This window comes from Scomber scombrus, chromosome 7 (genome assembly GCF_963691925.1).
Source record: "Scomber scombrus chromosome 7, fScoSco1.1, whole genome shotgun sequence".
NCBI classification, from domain to species: Eukaryota; Metazoa; Chordata; class Actinopteri; order Scombriformes; family Scombridae; genus Scomber; species Scomber scombrus.
Genome location: NC_084976.1, coordinates 7,036,477 through 7,049,527, shown reverse-complemented (window position 1 = coordinate 7,049,527; position 13,051 = coordinate 7,036,477). Strand labels below are relative to the sequence as shown.

Genomic DNA, 13,051 nt, shown 5'->3' with positions numbered 1-13,051 from the left:
ACTCTAGAGCTGTTATATGCAAAAGTCCCCATGTTTCTTTGTGTGTCTCTTGTGTGAAAAAGAGCAGGGAGTGTAGGAGGTGTTAGTGTACATGCGTGCGTGTGGACATGCCCGAGCACCGCAATGCTTTCCTCCAACCCTCGGGAAAAGCTCCACAGTGTCACTGCTGCCCATACTCGGTGGCTGAGCAAGGAGGGCCAGGTGGTGGTGCCGAGTGCAGCACAGTCAAGCGTGGACACAGCGCATGCTGACATTTGCCTTCGTTGACTGCTGCAGGGAGAGGAAAAATCTGCTTTTCCATATGCTTGTGCTCGTTGCAACCCTTCCCTCCACCCACTGCACCCCCCCCCCCCCTCCCAACTGCCCTCTTCTGCCCCCCACCCCTCTCTCTCTCTCTCCAGTCTCAACCAGATGGCTCCCTGAACATTGTTTACCTTGGGTGACGGTCCCAGATGCAGAGTGTGTCCATAGGCATCCCCATTCCGCCCAGTTAGTTTCCTCATTCCTCTGCTCCCTCTTAGCTGAAGTGCCAGTCGCAGCTCTTACACTCAAGTTGCTTTAAGTCTGTTGATTTTGTGTCTCAGCTCTCTCTCTCTCACACACACACACACACACACACACACACATACACACACACACACACACACACACACACACACACACATAAACACATAAACACAAACACACACACACACACACACCACAAGTAGACACACTCATGTAAACACTGCGTCTCTCTCTTAATTATTTTCTCTTTCGCTAAGTCATTCACACTTGCGCAGACAGATATTTTCACACCTTCATAGTCTCGCACCAAACCCAAAAAATACAGTTTGTTTTTTCCTCATCGGGGCTGCAATCTTTCCCCATCTCCACTTGTTTTCCATGCATTGTGCGTGTTGACATATGGGAGCTCCCTTATGGCTTCATAGAGGAGATGCAAACCCCAGATGTTGCCAGCATGGGGGGCCAGATGCAGTTAGCACCACTGGGTGGAGCGCCACAACAGCCTGTCATCCCGACAAGCTGAACCTCCTTAATCCCAAAACTACAGGAGACGCCCGAAGAGGGGACTGTGTTCAGCGTGAGGCACTTGTTAGTTAAAGCAATGTAAATATAAAGCTAAACTGTTTGTGCAAGGCTAGAAAATATATGAATGCGGCAGACGTGAAAGAGAGTATGTATTGTGTGCATGTGTGTGTGCTTTAGAGTAAATCAGTTTAACAGAGAGGTTGACCTTTTATTAAGAGTGGAGGCTACACATTGTTATAATGGTTTACAGTTCAATAGAATGTCTCGAGTTTGGGCAAAAGCGAATTCATGCCAGTGACCCCGCTGCCAGCCTGCGCTCTTGATTGGTTTATATAGGTGAAGTGCTCATGGTCTAAACTCTCTTTGTGTTTACCAGCATTCATTTGATTTCTCCACAGCCTGCAGGCCTTAATATACTGCCATCATTCTCTGCAGGAATTTGTCATTTTCCACTAAAATTTCCTATTAACTTACAACAAAGGAGCTTGTATTGCTATTTACTATTCATAACTCATTGAATTCATAGGGACAATGAGAGCGTATTATCACTTCTTTAAATTGCACAACAATAATATTATAATTAACATGAAAATTATTGTTTGTCTTATAATGTTCTATGTTAAAGAAGCATTCAACCTTTTTATTCCATAGCAGAACACAGCTGTATTGAATGCTCCAACACAGAAGATTTTACACAAGGCTGCTGGGAGGTATGTCATATGCAATGTGAATATGGATGTTATGTCTCGCATAATATAGTTTGCGGTTTAGGAACACAGCCTGAAATCTGAAAAATACCTGCACAACCTTGATCGCGCCCACAATTTCCCCTCTGCGTTACTCGTAAATAAAAGCAATTATGACACAGTTCTTGAAAAAATAGTTTTTTTCCACCAATCAGGAATCACTTGTCATCATAGTACCTTTTTAAGACATCCATATGTCCTTCTTTGGTATCTAGTGGTGCAGAAACTGTTAGAAAAACTGTGCGCGTGTGTGTGTGTATGTGGTAGGAGCTTCAGGATCTTCCAGCTTCTTGGAGCATGAAAGTCAGCACAAATAGTGTAAAATGAGTAATTTATGCGGAAGGAAGGGTGAGAAGGCCATCTCCTGTTGTCTCTGTTCAGCCTTGGGACTTCTCACTTGTGTTCTCATTAATGCCTCATCTGATAAAACACACTTTGGTTTTTTTTTTCCACTCACCAAACAGAATAATGCCAGTAGTCAGATGATCTCCAGTAAATGTTAGTTGTTTATATCTCGCACAAGTCTTGTTTGCATACCAATCTACGTCATGTATGCTAGATAGCGCTGCAGTACTTGCAGTTGGTAAGTTATACATTGTGATACGATCAACGTTTGATCAGTTAACATGAAAATTTAGCAGTTGAAATTCCCATGACAGCATGTTGTGTCATGTTAGAGGAACCATGCATTTCTACACTATACTGAATCTTTCATCCACTGTAGAGCATTTGAAATCCAGCTTGAAGCTGATTGGCCCATTCTTTTTTTGGTCTTCTTCTCTTCTCCAGTATCACCTTGAGTGAACACCTCTTTGCCTCAGGTAGCACCTTGTAAGCAACACGTCTTCCACTGCTGGAACAATTCATCTCCTTCCTTCTTTGCTTTAAATCCATTAGCACCACCTCAGATTCTTTCATATTCTGTCTGAACACAGTGTTATATAGACCTCACACTGTTTCTTTTTTCCCTATTGTATCTACCAATTTTACATAGAAAGCAATGAGAAGTGTCTGTATTTGATGGATGACGCAGAGATGTTCACTTTTATGGAATTTATCTTTGTGCATATTTAATAGTTCTTTGCTTTTTTAACTTATTTAATCGTACATGAGTTTTGGTCTGTGGGGTTGCATGCTATTACAGTATGGATGTTAAAATGAATATTGTAACAATTCCAGGAGTCAGAATCATCAGATTTATAAGAGATCGAACCGACAAGAACCTCTGCTTCTCGTCGGGTGATTCTTTGCTCCGGTGCCACCAATTACAAACATCAAACATATATTTATACTTGACTCTATTTGGGTCAGTGGCACATAATGATGACATCTATACCCTTTTGCTCAGAGCTAAGTGTTTGTCATTTAGGAAAAGGTGAAGTATCCATTATCTATTAGATGGAGGAGCCAGTGGTACACAGGGTTTCTGTGTACAGATGTTAAACTGTATTCATGAAGGTTTGACCTTCTTTGACCCTAAATTTCATATCAGATTCCTCAGTATTTGCAGTATTACTAGCTAGTAACATGTATCAGTAACATGTTATTGGTATTAAGCCATCATGGCGTTAGCTGCTGGCACGCCATCAGCTTTCATAGCTGTAGCACCTTCCCTATTCTGTCCCCAGCAGACTATCTACATGTCACTGTCATACTGTGACCATCTGTATCTGAGTTACTGTTTAAGGTTAGTTTTCATCGGTGATTAGGAGTAACAGCTGGCTGTGGAGAGCCATCTCTCCTCCAACCACCCCACCCCCCCCTTCCCCCTCTCACTAACCAGCGGAAACTTCTACAGCTGTCATCTGCTTTCCCAAATGACCCAGCTTTCCTTCCAGCTGCCATCCCAGCACCCTGCTCCCAGCCCCAGTCTATCATCAAGCCTGAGCCCTGTTTTCTTCAGTATCCTGACACACAATCGTAATGAAAGGGAGGGAAGTCACAATTCTTTTTAGCAGCCAAAAGGCCAAAGTCTCCTCTCAATCTCAGACCAAACCGAGTTGCCAAACCAACCAACCATCTCAGCTGTAACTGTAAGCTGGGCTTCACCAAAAATAACCTCAAAGTAAAGAATTGTTGTATTATTTTTTTCCAATATGCATTTTTGATATTCTACTACTCTACATCACCAATCTGTTTTTTTTGTTTTTGTTTTTTTGTTCCAGCAGCGTCACCCAAGATCATCAAGCTGCGAGAGGAACCATCAGATTATAGTGACTCCCACAGAGGCAAGAGTCCAGCCATCAACAGCACCCTGGTTCCTGTCAAAGGCATCAATAACCTCGGCAACACCTGCTTCTTCAACGCTGTTATGCAGGTTGGTACCACAGAGTCTGCTCGCATCCTCTGTGCGTGTGTGTGTGTGTGTGTGTGTGATGTTTGAAACCAAGAGTTTAGAAAATGACTAGAACAAAAGGCCAACGTATTGATTCATAATTTATTGGGGATAATACAATATTATGTAGTATTTTTTACACATTTTTCAGAATAAATAGTCGAAATAACCGCGAGGTATCTGCAGCTACAGTTAGCTTCTATTTTAAAAGCATGAACATGACAATATATGCACTCCTCAAGTGTTACTTCCTTGGTGTAGTGGCCTATAGTGAACCAGCTTACACTCTGACAATAACTCTGAGTGTAAATGTGCAAGGCCTTGAGGTCAGTTTGAAGTATTATTCAATGCAGGAGTGAATGCAGCGCTGTAGTAAACATGTTCACCTGCCCACACAAGTGGCACTCAGTTGGTGCAGAGAATGTTTACCATATGAATCATACGTACAAATACATTCAAATCCGATAAAGGACACACACGCGCCTCCTCACCTACAGGAACTGATCACTCCACAAACCTCCACCCGCACCCTCAAATCTGCCAGTAGCTTGCTCCTCCGGGTCTCCAGTACTCTAGTGGGGGGAATCAAGCCTTTTGCTCTGCTGTACCACGCTCGTGGGACAGCCATCCTAACCATCTGAGGGCAGCACAGACCCCAGACTCTTATAAAACAAAAGGCCTGAAAACCTTTTCATTCAGAAAAGCTTCTGTTTCCTGTATGTAGTGTGTTCTGTGTCATTAATACTGCAGCTTCTCCATGAATGAAAAGTGTGGTACAAATTAAAGGTGTTATCATTTATTATTATTATTATTATTGTACAACACAGCTAAAAGCTCCCCGGTCTTTCTCTGGTCGTGTCATGGTCACTGCAAACTGACATGCCTCTTTAACAATGAACCTGGTTTTTTTCCGCCATTTTGTTAATCACCCTTAGGGCCTTTCTCGTTGATTGAAATTCGAGTGAGCACGCTTTGCATGCTTTTCCCTCCCTCTCCCTGTCTGTTTGTATTGTCTCCTCGATGTTGCAATCTTTCTGGTGAAAATACATAATTGTCAGAGGATGAGCTGTGTCTGCGTTCACAATGCCAGCTCCATTGTGTGTTTTCCATAGCAACTGTCTTCACTGCCAGGATGTGACAAAACAAATATCTCTTGAAAGCGAAGGAAAAAGATGCCTCTCTAACATGAAAGGACAATGACTGCTTCACCAAGGATCTTCTCTACATTTCAAACTCAGAACATAGATAGATTTGAAAGGGTCTTTCAGAATAATGAACTCACCACAAGTTTCCCCAAATCTTCCTAAAATGTAGATAACAGTTCACGAGGCTATTTTTATTGGCCACACTGAATTGCCACAAGCTGAGTGTGGTTTCAAACAGTCTCTTATCTTTAAAGGATCATCATTTTTTTGTGGTCGACGTTTTTCTTGTTCACAAATGGGTTTTTTCTATTATCTTTTTAATTTGAGACTTGTTAAAATGTCAGCATGTTCCCAATTTGATTCTCCGCTGACTTATATGTAAGGTATTCAGCAGCTTAACTGATTGCTTATTTTTTTCCACATCTGTACCCGTATACAAAAAGTCCATCTACATGTATGCATGTCTTTCATATCTCCATAACCGATCATCAGACCGTCTTTAAACTTGGCGAGTGCATTACTGGGGACTCAAGGAAGTGCAGTGTCGAATATGTCCAATTTGGACATATGATCAATGAGCCACTATGCCCTGTAAGAAGGGGGGCGGAGCGTCTGGGCTCTGCGTTTTTATGTCATGATCATCAGAGCTGTACAACCCCTGCCATGAGAGACTGTAATCTCTTCATCTGATAACATTAAAAGTTAAGCTTTGTTGTCAGCTTCCTGACACTTTTCTTTTTAAGACAAAAGAAGGAGAGTGTAGGAGGTAAAGTGAGATGAGAGAACGAGCGAACAACAGAGAGAAAGGGCTGGTGAGGAGTAACAGTGGTTGAAAGCTTTCTCTGAAAGAAGGAAAGCTGGTGAATGTCAAAAATACAATACATTATTGTCTGATTGATTCATGGCAGTTATGTTTTAAAGCACAAATAAACAACCATCAGATGCTCTTAGTTTTTGTTTCATTTTCCTCCTTTTCATTGATTAATTACATCCAACAAGTGAGGCAGTAAATACAAAAAACAACAGGACAATAGGCTTTTTTTCCTCAGGTGTGTATGCTTTGTTCCACATGTGTGAATGCTTTAAGAGACTACTAAACTACTACTTCCTCCTAAAATATAAAACATTCAATGAACTAAGGAACATTTACTTGAACAAGTTCAAGTCTGTAATTTCATATTTCAATCAGCTTCATGATTTCTCAGAATCAAAAATACTGAGAAGGAGACAGAGCATATCTAGCTGCTCAATATGTATCAACATCGCGTCGCACCCCTATTTATATAGTTAGTATAAGTATTCTTGAAAGCGACGGAGCGAGGAGGGGTGCGGTGGAAAGCTTTATCTGAAACAGAAAGCCCCTGAGTGCGATAAATGACTGACCAATCAGTGGTCTGCATTGTTTTCATGTCACCTTCCAATATCCATTTTTTGACACCAATATGATCGATCCACTTTATTTTAGGATACACATTTTTTATATATTTTTATATATTTCATTTTTATATGCAGCAGCCCTCATGATACTTTGAATAAGAAAAGATTAACTATTACAGTATTTAACATCTGTGTATAATATAATGTTATTTTCTTTTATGTTGTTGGTACAGATTTACACCTCACATCAACAGTGTTAATATTTCTATGCTTTGAAGCAGTAATACCAGTGGTGAAGCAGTCGGCCCGTTCTGAACAGGCACCTTTCGAACTAGTTACACTAGTGTTAACTACAACACCGGTTAAGTCATTTTATTCTGTTCCCACAGAACCTGTCACAGACACACATGCTCATCGACCTCATCCAGGAATTGAAGGAGAAGGGATACAAGCTGAAGATCTGCCCCACTGTCGAGACCCATCTGGTACAGTTTGCTTTCCCTCTCTCTTACTCCTCGAAAAGCTCCGATTTCTCGTAACCAACCGACAGATTGGACAAATGCAAATGACTTTGCTTTTGAATTCATTGTTCTAATTCTCAGTATCTGTCTGATCCTTTCTCGGTCATATCTGTTGCATCTGTGAGATCAGTGACAGCTGACACAGACAATAATTTGAAAAACAAAAGTGAATAAATTAACTGGAAGGTAGTCATGTTAATGCATTCTTTGGTATTAATGGCAACTTTTATTCTAATTTGAAAGCTACATCTTTTATGAGTTACAATTAAAACTTCATGATGGATGTGCCAGAAAAATGAAATAACACATTTTTTATAATAGTATGTCTGACCTTATTTTTAAAAAAGCTTACTCATATATGAATAAGTAAATAAACTCAGTAACATAAAACTGGTTGTTGGCACACTTGTATATCCTTACACACTTGAGAGGGATCCTGTTTGGTTGTCTTTGTCCTCCAAAATTCCTGCCATCACATCCAAATGTTTTAAATGAATTCATGTTGTCTCTTCCTGTTCCAGAGTCCAATGACAGTAACGCTGCCCAGTCCAGAGCCTCTGACTGCGGCCATGTTTCTGTTCCTCCAGAGCATGAAAGAACCAGGAAAAGGCCCGGTCAATCCCAAGATCCTCTTTAATCAGCTCTGCCAGAAGTAAGGCGTCATTCTTTATGTCTGTCTCATACTACTTCCCTTTCAACCTCAATCCATCTGTTTATGAGTGTTAATGAGTGTCACGATATAAAGCTTAGATGGCCCTAACACTACAGAAGCTACAGAAGACAGTTAAAAAGCTGTGGCTACATTTCTGCTGTAGTGAGACCAAAACTGAAGCCCAAATGTTATGCATGGTTAATTATGGTTTACTAATATTCATATTGTGCATGGTTTATCATTTGGAGGTTGATTGGGTTCAGCACTCACTTTTAGTGTTTTCAGTTGGGAATATCAAGAACTGCAAGTGCTGTTACAACCCCTCCATAAGCCTAAAGTCAAAGTTACTCTCAGCCATTTTCATTTAACCCCTTATTATGATTATCATTATAATGACCCGTGGACATGGGAGACTGGACAGACAACTACGACCTCCAAAGAGAAGATCACATGACCGAAGGAGACAGTAAAAAGCATTTGTAGGCTTGTTTTTCTTATCTAGTCGTACTCTAACTTAAGGTAAACGGTGAAGAAGAAGAAAACACAGCTGTGGCTAGAAAATGATTAAAACTCTACAGTAAAGAGAAACACACACTCACGTTTTAGTAGTCAGCCGGCCATATTACTTTATTCTTTCACCTTTAATTATGATTATTATTAATTATTCTTGCAAACAAAATATCAAATTGATCAGATTTTGAAAACTACATTTAAGGATCCATTTAGTATTATTTTCCAATTTATGTATCATAGTTATATTAGCAGAAATTTCTGTCAAATTCCTCACCCGATAAAAGTTTAATGACTGAAATAACAGATACAACAGTTCAATTTCAATGAAGATAACTGTAATTCCTGCTATAATGTGTCTGTTTAATTGAAAAACTCATTGTAGAACAGTCGTGTGATCCTCTCCCTGCAGGTCTTAGCTGTCAGTTGAGTCCCCCCCCCCCCCCCCCCATGTTGATACAATAAGTCCAGTTCCTGTGTACAAATAATTTATCCCAAGGTCAGTGAAGTCATCAAAACGGCACCACAAGTGTCAGCATCGCAGTTCTCCATCCATACAGCAGCGGTTTACAACACACACAAAAGCCGCAGCTTTTACCTGCTTTCATCCCCTCACTGTGATGATGACCGCTTTAACCAGCCAGACCCAGTTAACACCTGGTCCCAGCTGAATCTCTTTCAGACACCCTGAGCTCAGCATATACAAAACACATTAAAGCCACTGTACCTTACCAAAGCTTGCCTCAGTGCAGCAACCTATTTGTAGGTCTTCTGCTACTTGCCACACTGCTGCGCCACCTGTGTCATGTTTGATCCGGAGTAGAGTCTAACAGGCGGGGGGGCCCAATCGCAGCCCTACGTTTGTCAAATTGTTTTGTTCTCTTTTATGAATAATGTGAATGTTTGGTTGGCTGGGTTCTTGTTTGAGCATGGTATACTGCTGGTTGGGTCCGCTCTGTGTGTGTACGCAAGTGGGAGGTGGGAGAGAGGGGGGGGGGGTCTCGCACTGTTTAGCAGTGCAGGTGGGTGACCAGGGCATTTGATGTCGGATGACTAGGTATGTCTCTGGTGTGGCTTTGACAGTTATTCTGGTACCTAGCTTTCATCAGACAGGCCTGTGTCTCTCTGTGTGTGTGTGTGTGTGTGTGTGTGTGTGTGTGTGTGTGTGTGTGTGTGTGTGTGTGTGTGTGTGTGTGTGTGTGTGTGTGTGTGTGTGTGTGTGTGTGTGTGTGTGTGTGTTTGTGTGTGTTTGTGTGTGTGTGTGTGGACTGCCACCTCACCTGGTACCACCTCAGCCTGCAAAACACACACGTAGTCAATTGTGCATTCAGACAGCAGGCATTGCACACACACCTTAATGCACTCACACAGATCCCATGTTAAGCAGGGCTAATCTTTTCCACTGACGTGCATTTGAATAGAGTGATATGACTTTAAGCATCAGCACCCATCACCCATATGCTACACTTCTACCACAAATCTACTTCAACTCAGGCCAGTATGTATTTATTATGTACATCCCAAACAATAAATACAAATATTGAACTGTGACATGCAGCCATACATTTTTTTTCAAGGCTAAAAAAAACAAACAAAGGGAATATGAAATGTTGAAAGTTAAACAGTAGATGTGTTGGAGAATATTGTCTGAGATGAATAGACAAACCTCTCAAATAGTGGTGAAATGTTTATTATCTTTCTTGTTTTAATAAAGTGGAAGAAGTCAGGATTTATCCACAGATGATCACTATGGGTTCAGGAGGCTGTTCACGAGGGCACACTTTATTCAGGGCTTTAATGGACACTTCAAGGCCTTTCACATTTACAGTATATGCTGTTGTGGCAATCATGTATTCACAAAGAATACGTAATTGCAGTTGGCGAAGCTCGCACATGTTCCTCTGTCAGACTCCTCCACACAGGTGCTCGTTTGCATTCAGCCGGGATCTAAAGCATCGAGCTGAAGGGGCAGGGTCAAGAACTGCTCCTGTTTACCAGGGCATTTTCTCCATTGTAGTGACCTTTATGATGGCTGTACTGTGTGAATGTAGCCTGTCATCCTAACTTGTCACTGCAAGCTCTTGTCACTCCCAAGAGGGCGGGTCTGCCCTTGACCTGTAGGGACTGAGAGTGCTTTTCTATTTCTCTTTCACTGTCCTTCCAAGTGTTGTCACTGTGTTGACAGTAAGGTTGAGGCTTATTGGCTTCTCTTTTTTTCCACCACTGGAGGCTTATTATTTGTGTGTGTGTGTGTGTGTGTGTGTGTGTGTGTGTGTGTGTGTGTGTGTGTGTGTGTGTGTGTGTGTGTGTGTGTGTGTGTGTGTGTGTGTGTGTGTGTGTGTGTGTGTGTGTGTGTGTGCATTTGACCTCAACCAGCTGAGTACCCCACTGCCTGCCTCTCCTCCTCCTGCCAGTGGAAGGGTTCTGGCCTGGACTAGGACCAGAGCCAAGCTATGTGGTTGGATTGTCAGCACCACACTCTCTATCTGGTGCCAGAGAGGGTCCCAGCTTGTACCCAGACCATGTTGTTTTATACAACTCTTCAGTGGTTGTAATATGGGAAGATAACATTGTATTAAAGACTCAACTCATTTTCAACTTTCAGTGTTTATTATGTAGCATGTATACCGCTTTTGTTAATCTAAAGCAATACAAATAATATTTGTTGAGAATTTGATTTGTAGTGATTACTATACACTATCAGTGTATTGGGATGCACTGTCTGTGCATGTGTAATGCATGCAGTTGTATGCACAGGTTTGGGCATCCCTTGACAAATAAAATATTTAGATTAATTTTATTTTAATTGAAAAAATTAAACCACAGTCTTACAGGATATGGAAAAATACTGTGTTCTGTGAAAATTAATGCACAGCTACTTTTTATGTCGTGAATCTAAAATAAATAAATAAATAAAAATGTTGGCATGTGCGAAAGTACAAACATACATACATACGTGTATACATAGTCAATACTTAATAGCGGCCCCTTTTCCAGAATTTGCATGTATTTAGTGGAGTCCATCCTTCCCTCCCATGTAATATTTCCTGTGCTACTGGCTGCAACACAACCCCAAAACATGATAGAGCTACATCTCTGCTTATCAGCTGAAAAGGTGTTCTTTTCATGAAATGTCTGTTGATGTTCTGTTGCTTTCTTCTGATTTTGGATCAGAATGTGGGTACGGTCTGTTAAGTCTTCCTTCAAGTTTTTGCACTTAAATGGGAGTTTTGATTTTCCTTTCTCACCAGCATACAGGCAATTCTCTCTGAGAGTTTTATTGATTTCCCAGATTTTCCATCTTGACCTTTACAATTGCCCTAATGTGCTACCTATTTCATTTGGCTTTGTGGAAACTGCAAGCTAGCGATACTTTGCTATCTTCTTGTAGATTCGCCTGCATTGCTGGCATCAATAACTTTCATTTTCTTGCACAGCTGCTTAGAGGAATTCAGTGTTCGCACAAGGAAGGTATTGTCAGAGTAGTTGCAAATCTTTGAAATTGGCACCAGCATGACATTTCCTAATGAAAATTGTTGACATGCATAAGACCTAACAACTTAAGATCTGAGATCTTGTAAAAATAATCTGAGACTTAGGGTGCACAAACTTTTGCTCATGCTCAATGACATCAAAAGTAACTATGCATTAAAGTCTGCAGTAAATATTGTGTTCATTCCCATGTCCTAGAGAGGCTGTGTTTACATCTTTTCAATTTAACCAAAAATCACCAAAATATGTTTTTCGTCATAGGGTGCCTAGACTTTTGCAGAACTGTAAGCTTGATAAAATAGGCCACACAGAGGCATTCATCTACACCTGCTTCTTTCAAGGACTGATTCAATTTTCATGACAGCCACAGGACACTTTTCTTTTATTGCAAAAAAAAGATGAAAAGTACTCTCGCTCTCTTCTCCATCTGTGTGCTGATAGAAATAGCAGAGGACAACAATGGATTCCATCTAGTTCTCTGCAATCCAGGACACACGGACACCCACGTAAACACGCACCAAGTACAAACACAAAGAGGCAGGGCTGGCATTTTTGTCAGCACAGAAGGAAGACCTCTGTCAGTTTTAAGAAAAGAAGCAGAGATTCACTGTTGGTAAAAAAAAAAAAAACCTAAAAAAACCAAACAATCGTACAAATATTGGCTTGTGCACCGATGCTGAGCTGAGAGCCACAGTTCAGGGCTTCAAACTTTACAGTCTTCTGATTAGAGTCCATTCACTGTGAAAACATGAAAATAAGCTTGTTGATTATGTTCAAAATAGGAAAATAAAACCTGTGCAAAGCTGAAGATGAATCATCTCCTAGGGCTGGTATTGTGTGGTTCATTGCCAGTGGTACTGCTTGTGTTGCCCAAAAGATAACTTGCTTAAGTCAAAAACAATCTTCAAAGTTGAAATTCATGCTCTTAGCGTCTCTCAATCTTTCAAATAAGCGTACCATATAATGTTTTAATTTGAGGGAGACACAGATGCATATTCTCACTTCACAAATGTCCACATGCCAGCAGCATACATTTGAATAAATTAACATAAAATAATTGTAATGTTTGCACCATATGACTAAATGTCAGTGGTCTGCAGTATTATAAATATGATATGTTAAGACATGGTCATATAGTTAGATATTGTGCGGTTTACATACTGTAGCATTTTGTTTGGCTTAGTTACATAGGGAGGCTAAATGCAACAAATAAAAGACAACTCAAGCATCAACAGCAATCA

General features: G+C 40.8%; 1 protein-coding gene across 5 annotated transcripts in view; it reads left to right on the top strand.

Annotated features, from left to right (window-relative positions):
• Positions 1-13,051, top strand: part of usp45 (ubiquitin specific peptidase 45) — a 37,684-nt gene that overhangs the window by 11,324 nt on the left and 13,309 nt on the right. For 4 of the 5 annotated variants that reach the window (XM_062422399.1, XM_062422401.1, XM_062422400.1 and 1 more), the window contains 3 exons: positions 3,944-4,095; positions 7,025-7,120; positions 7,678-7,808. In XM_062422399.1, coding sequence (XP_062278383.1) covers positions 3,944-4,095; positions 7,025-7,120; positions 7,678-7,808 — 379 coding nt within the window. The remainder of the gene's footprint in view (positions 1-3,943; positions 4,096-7,024; positions 7,121-7,677; positions 7,809-13,051) is intronic. The other variant, XM_062422404.1, reaches the window with a different exon arrangement.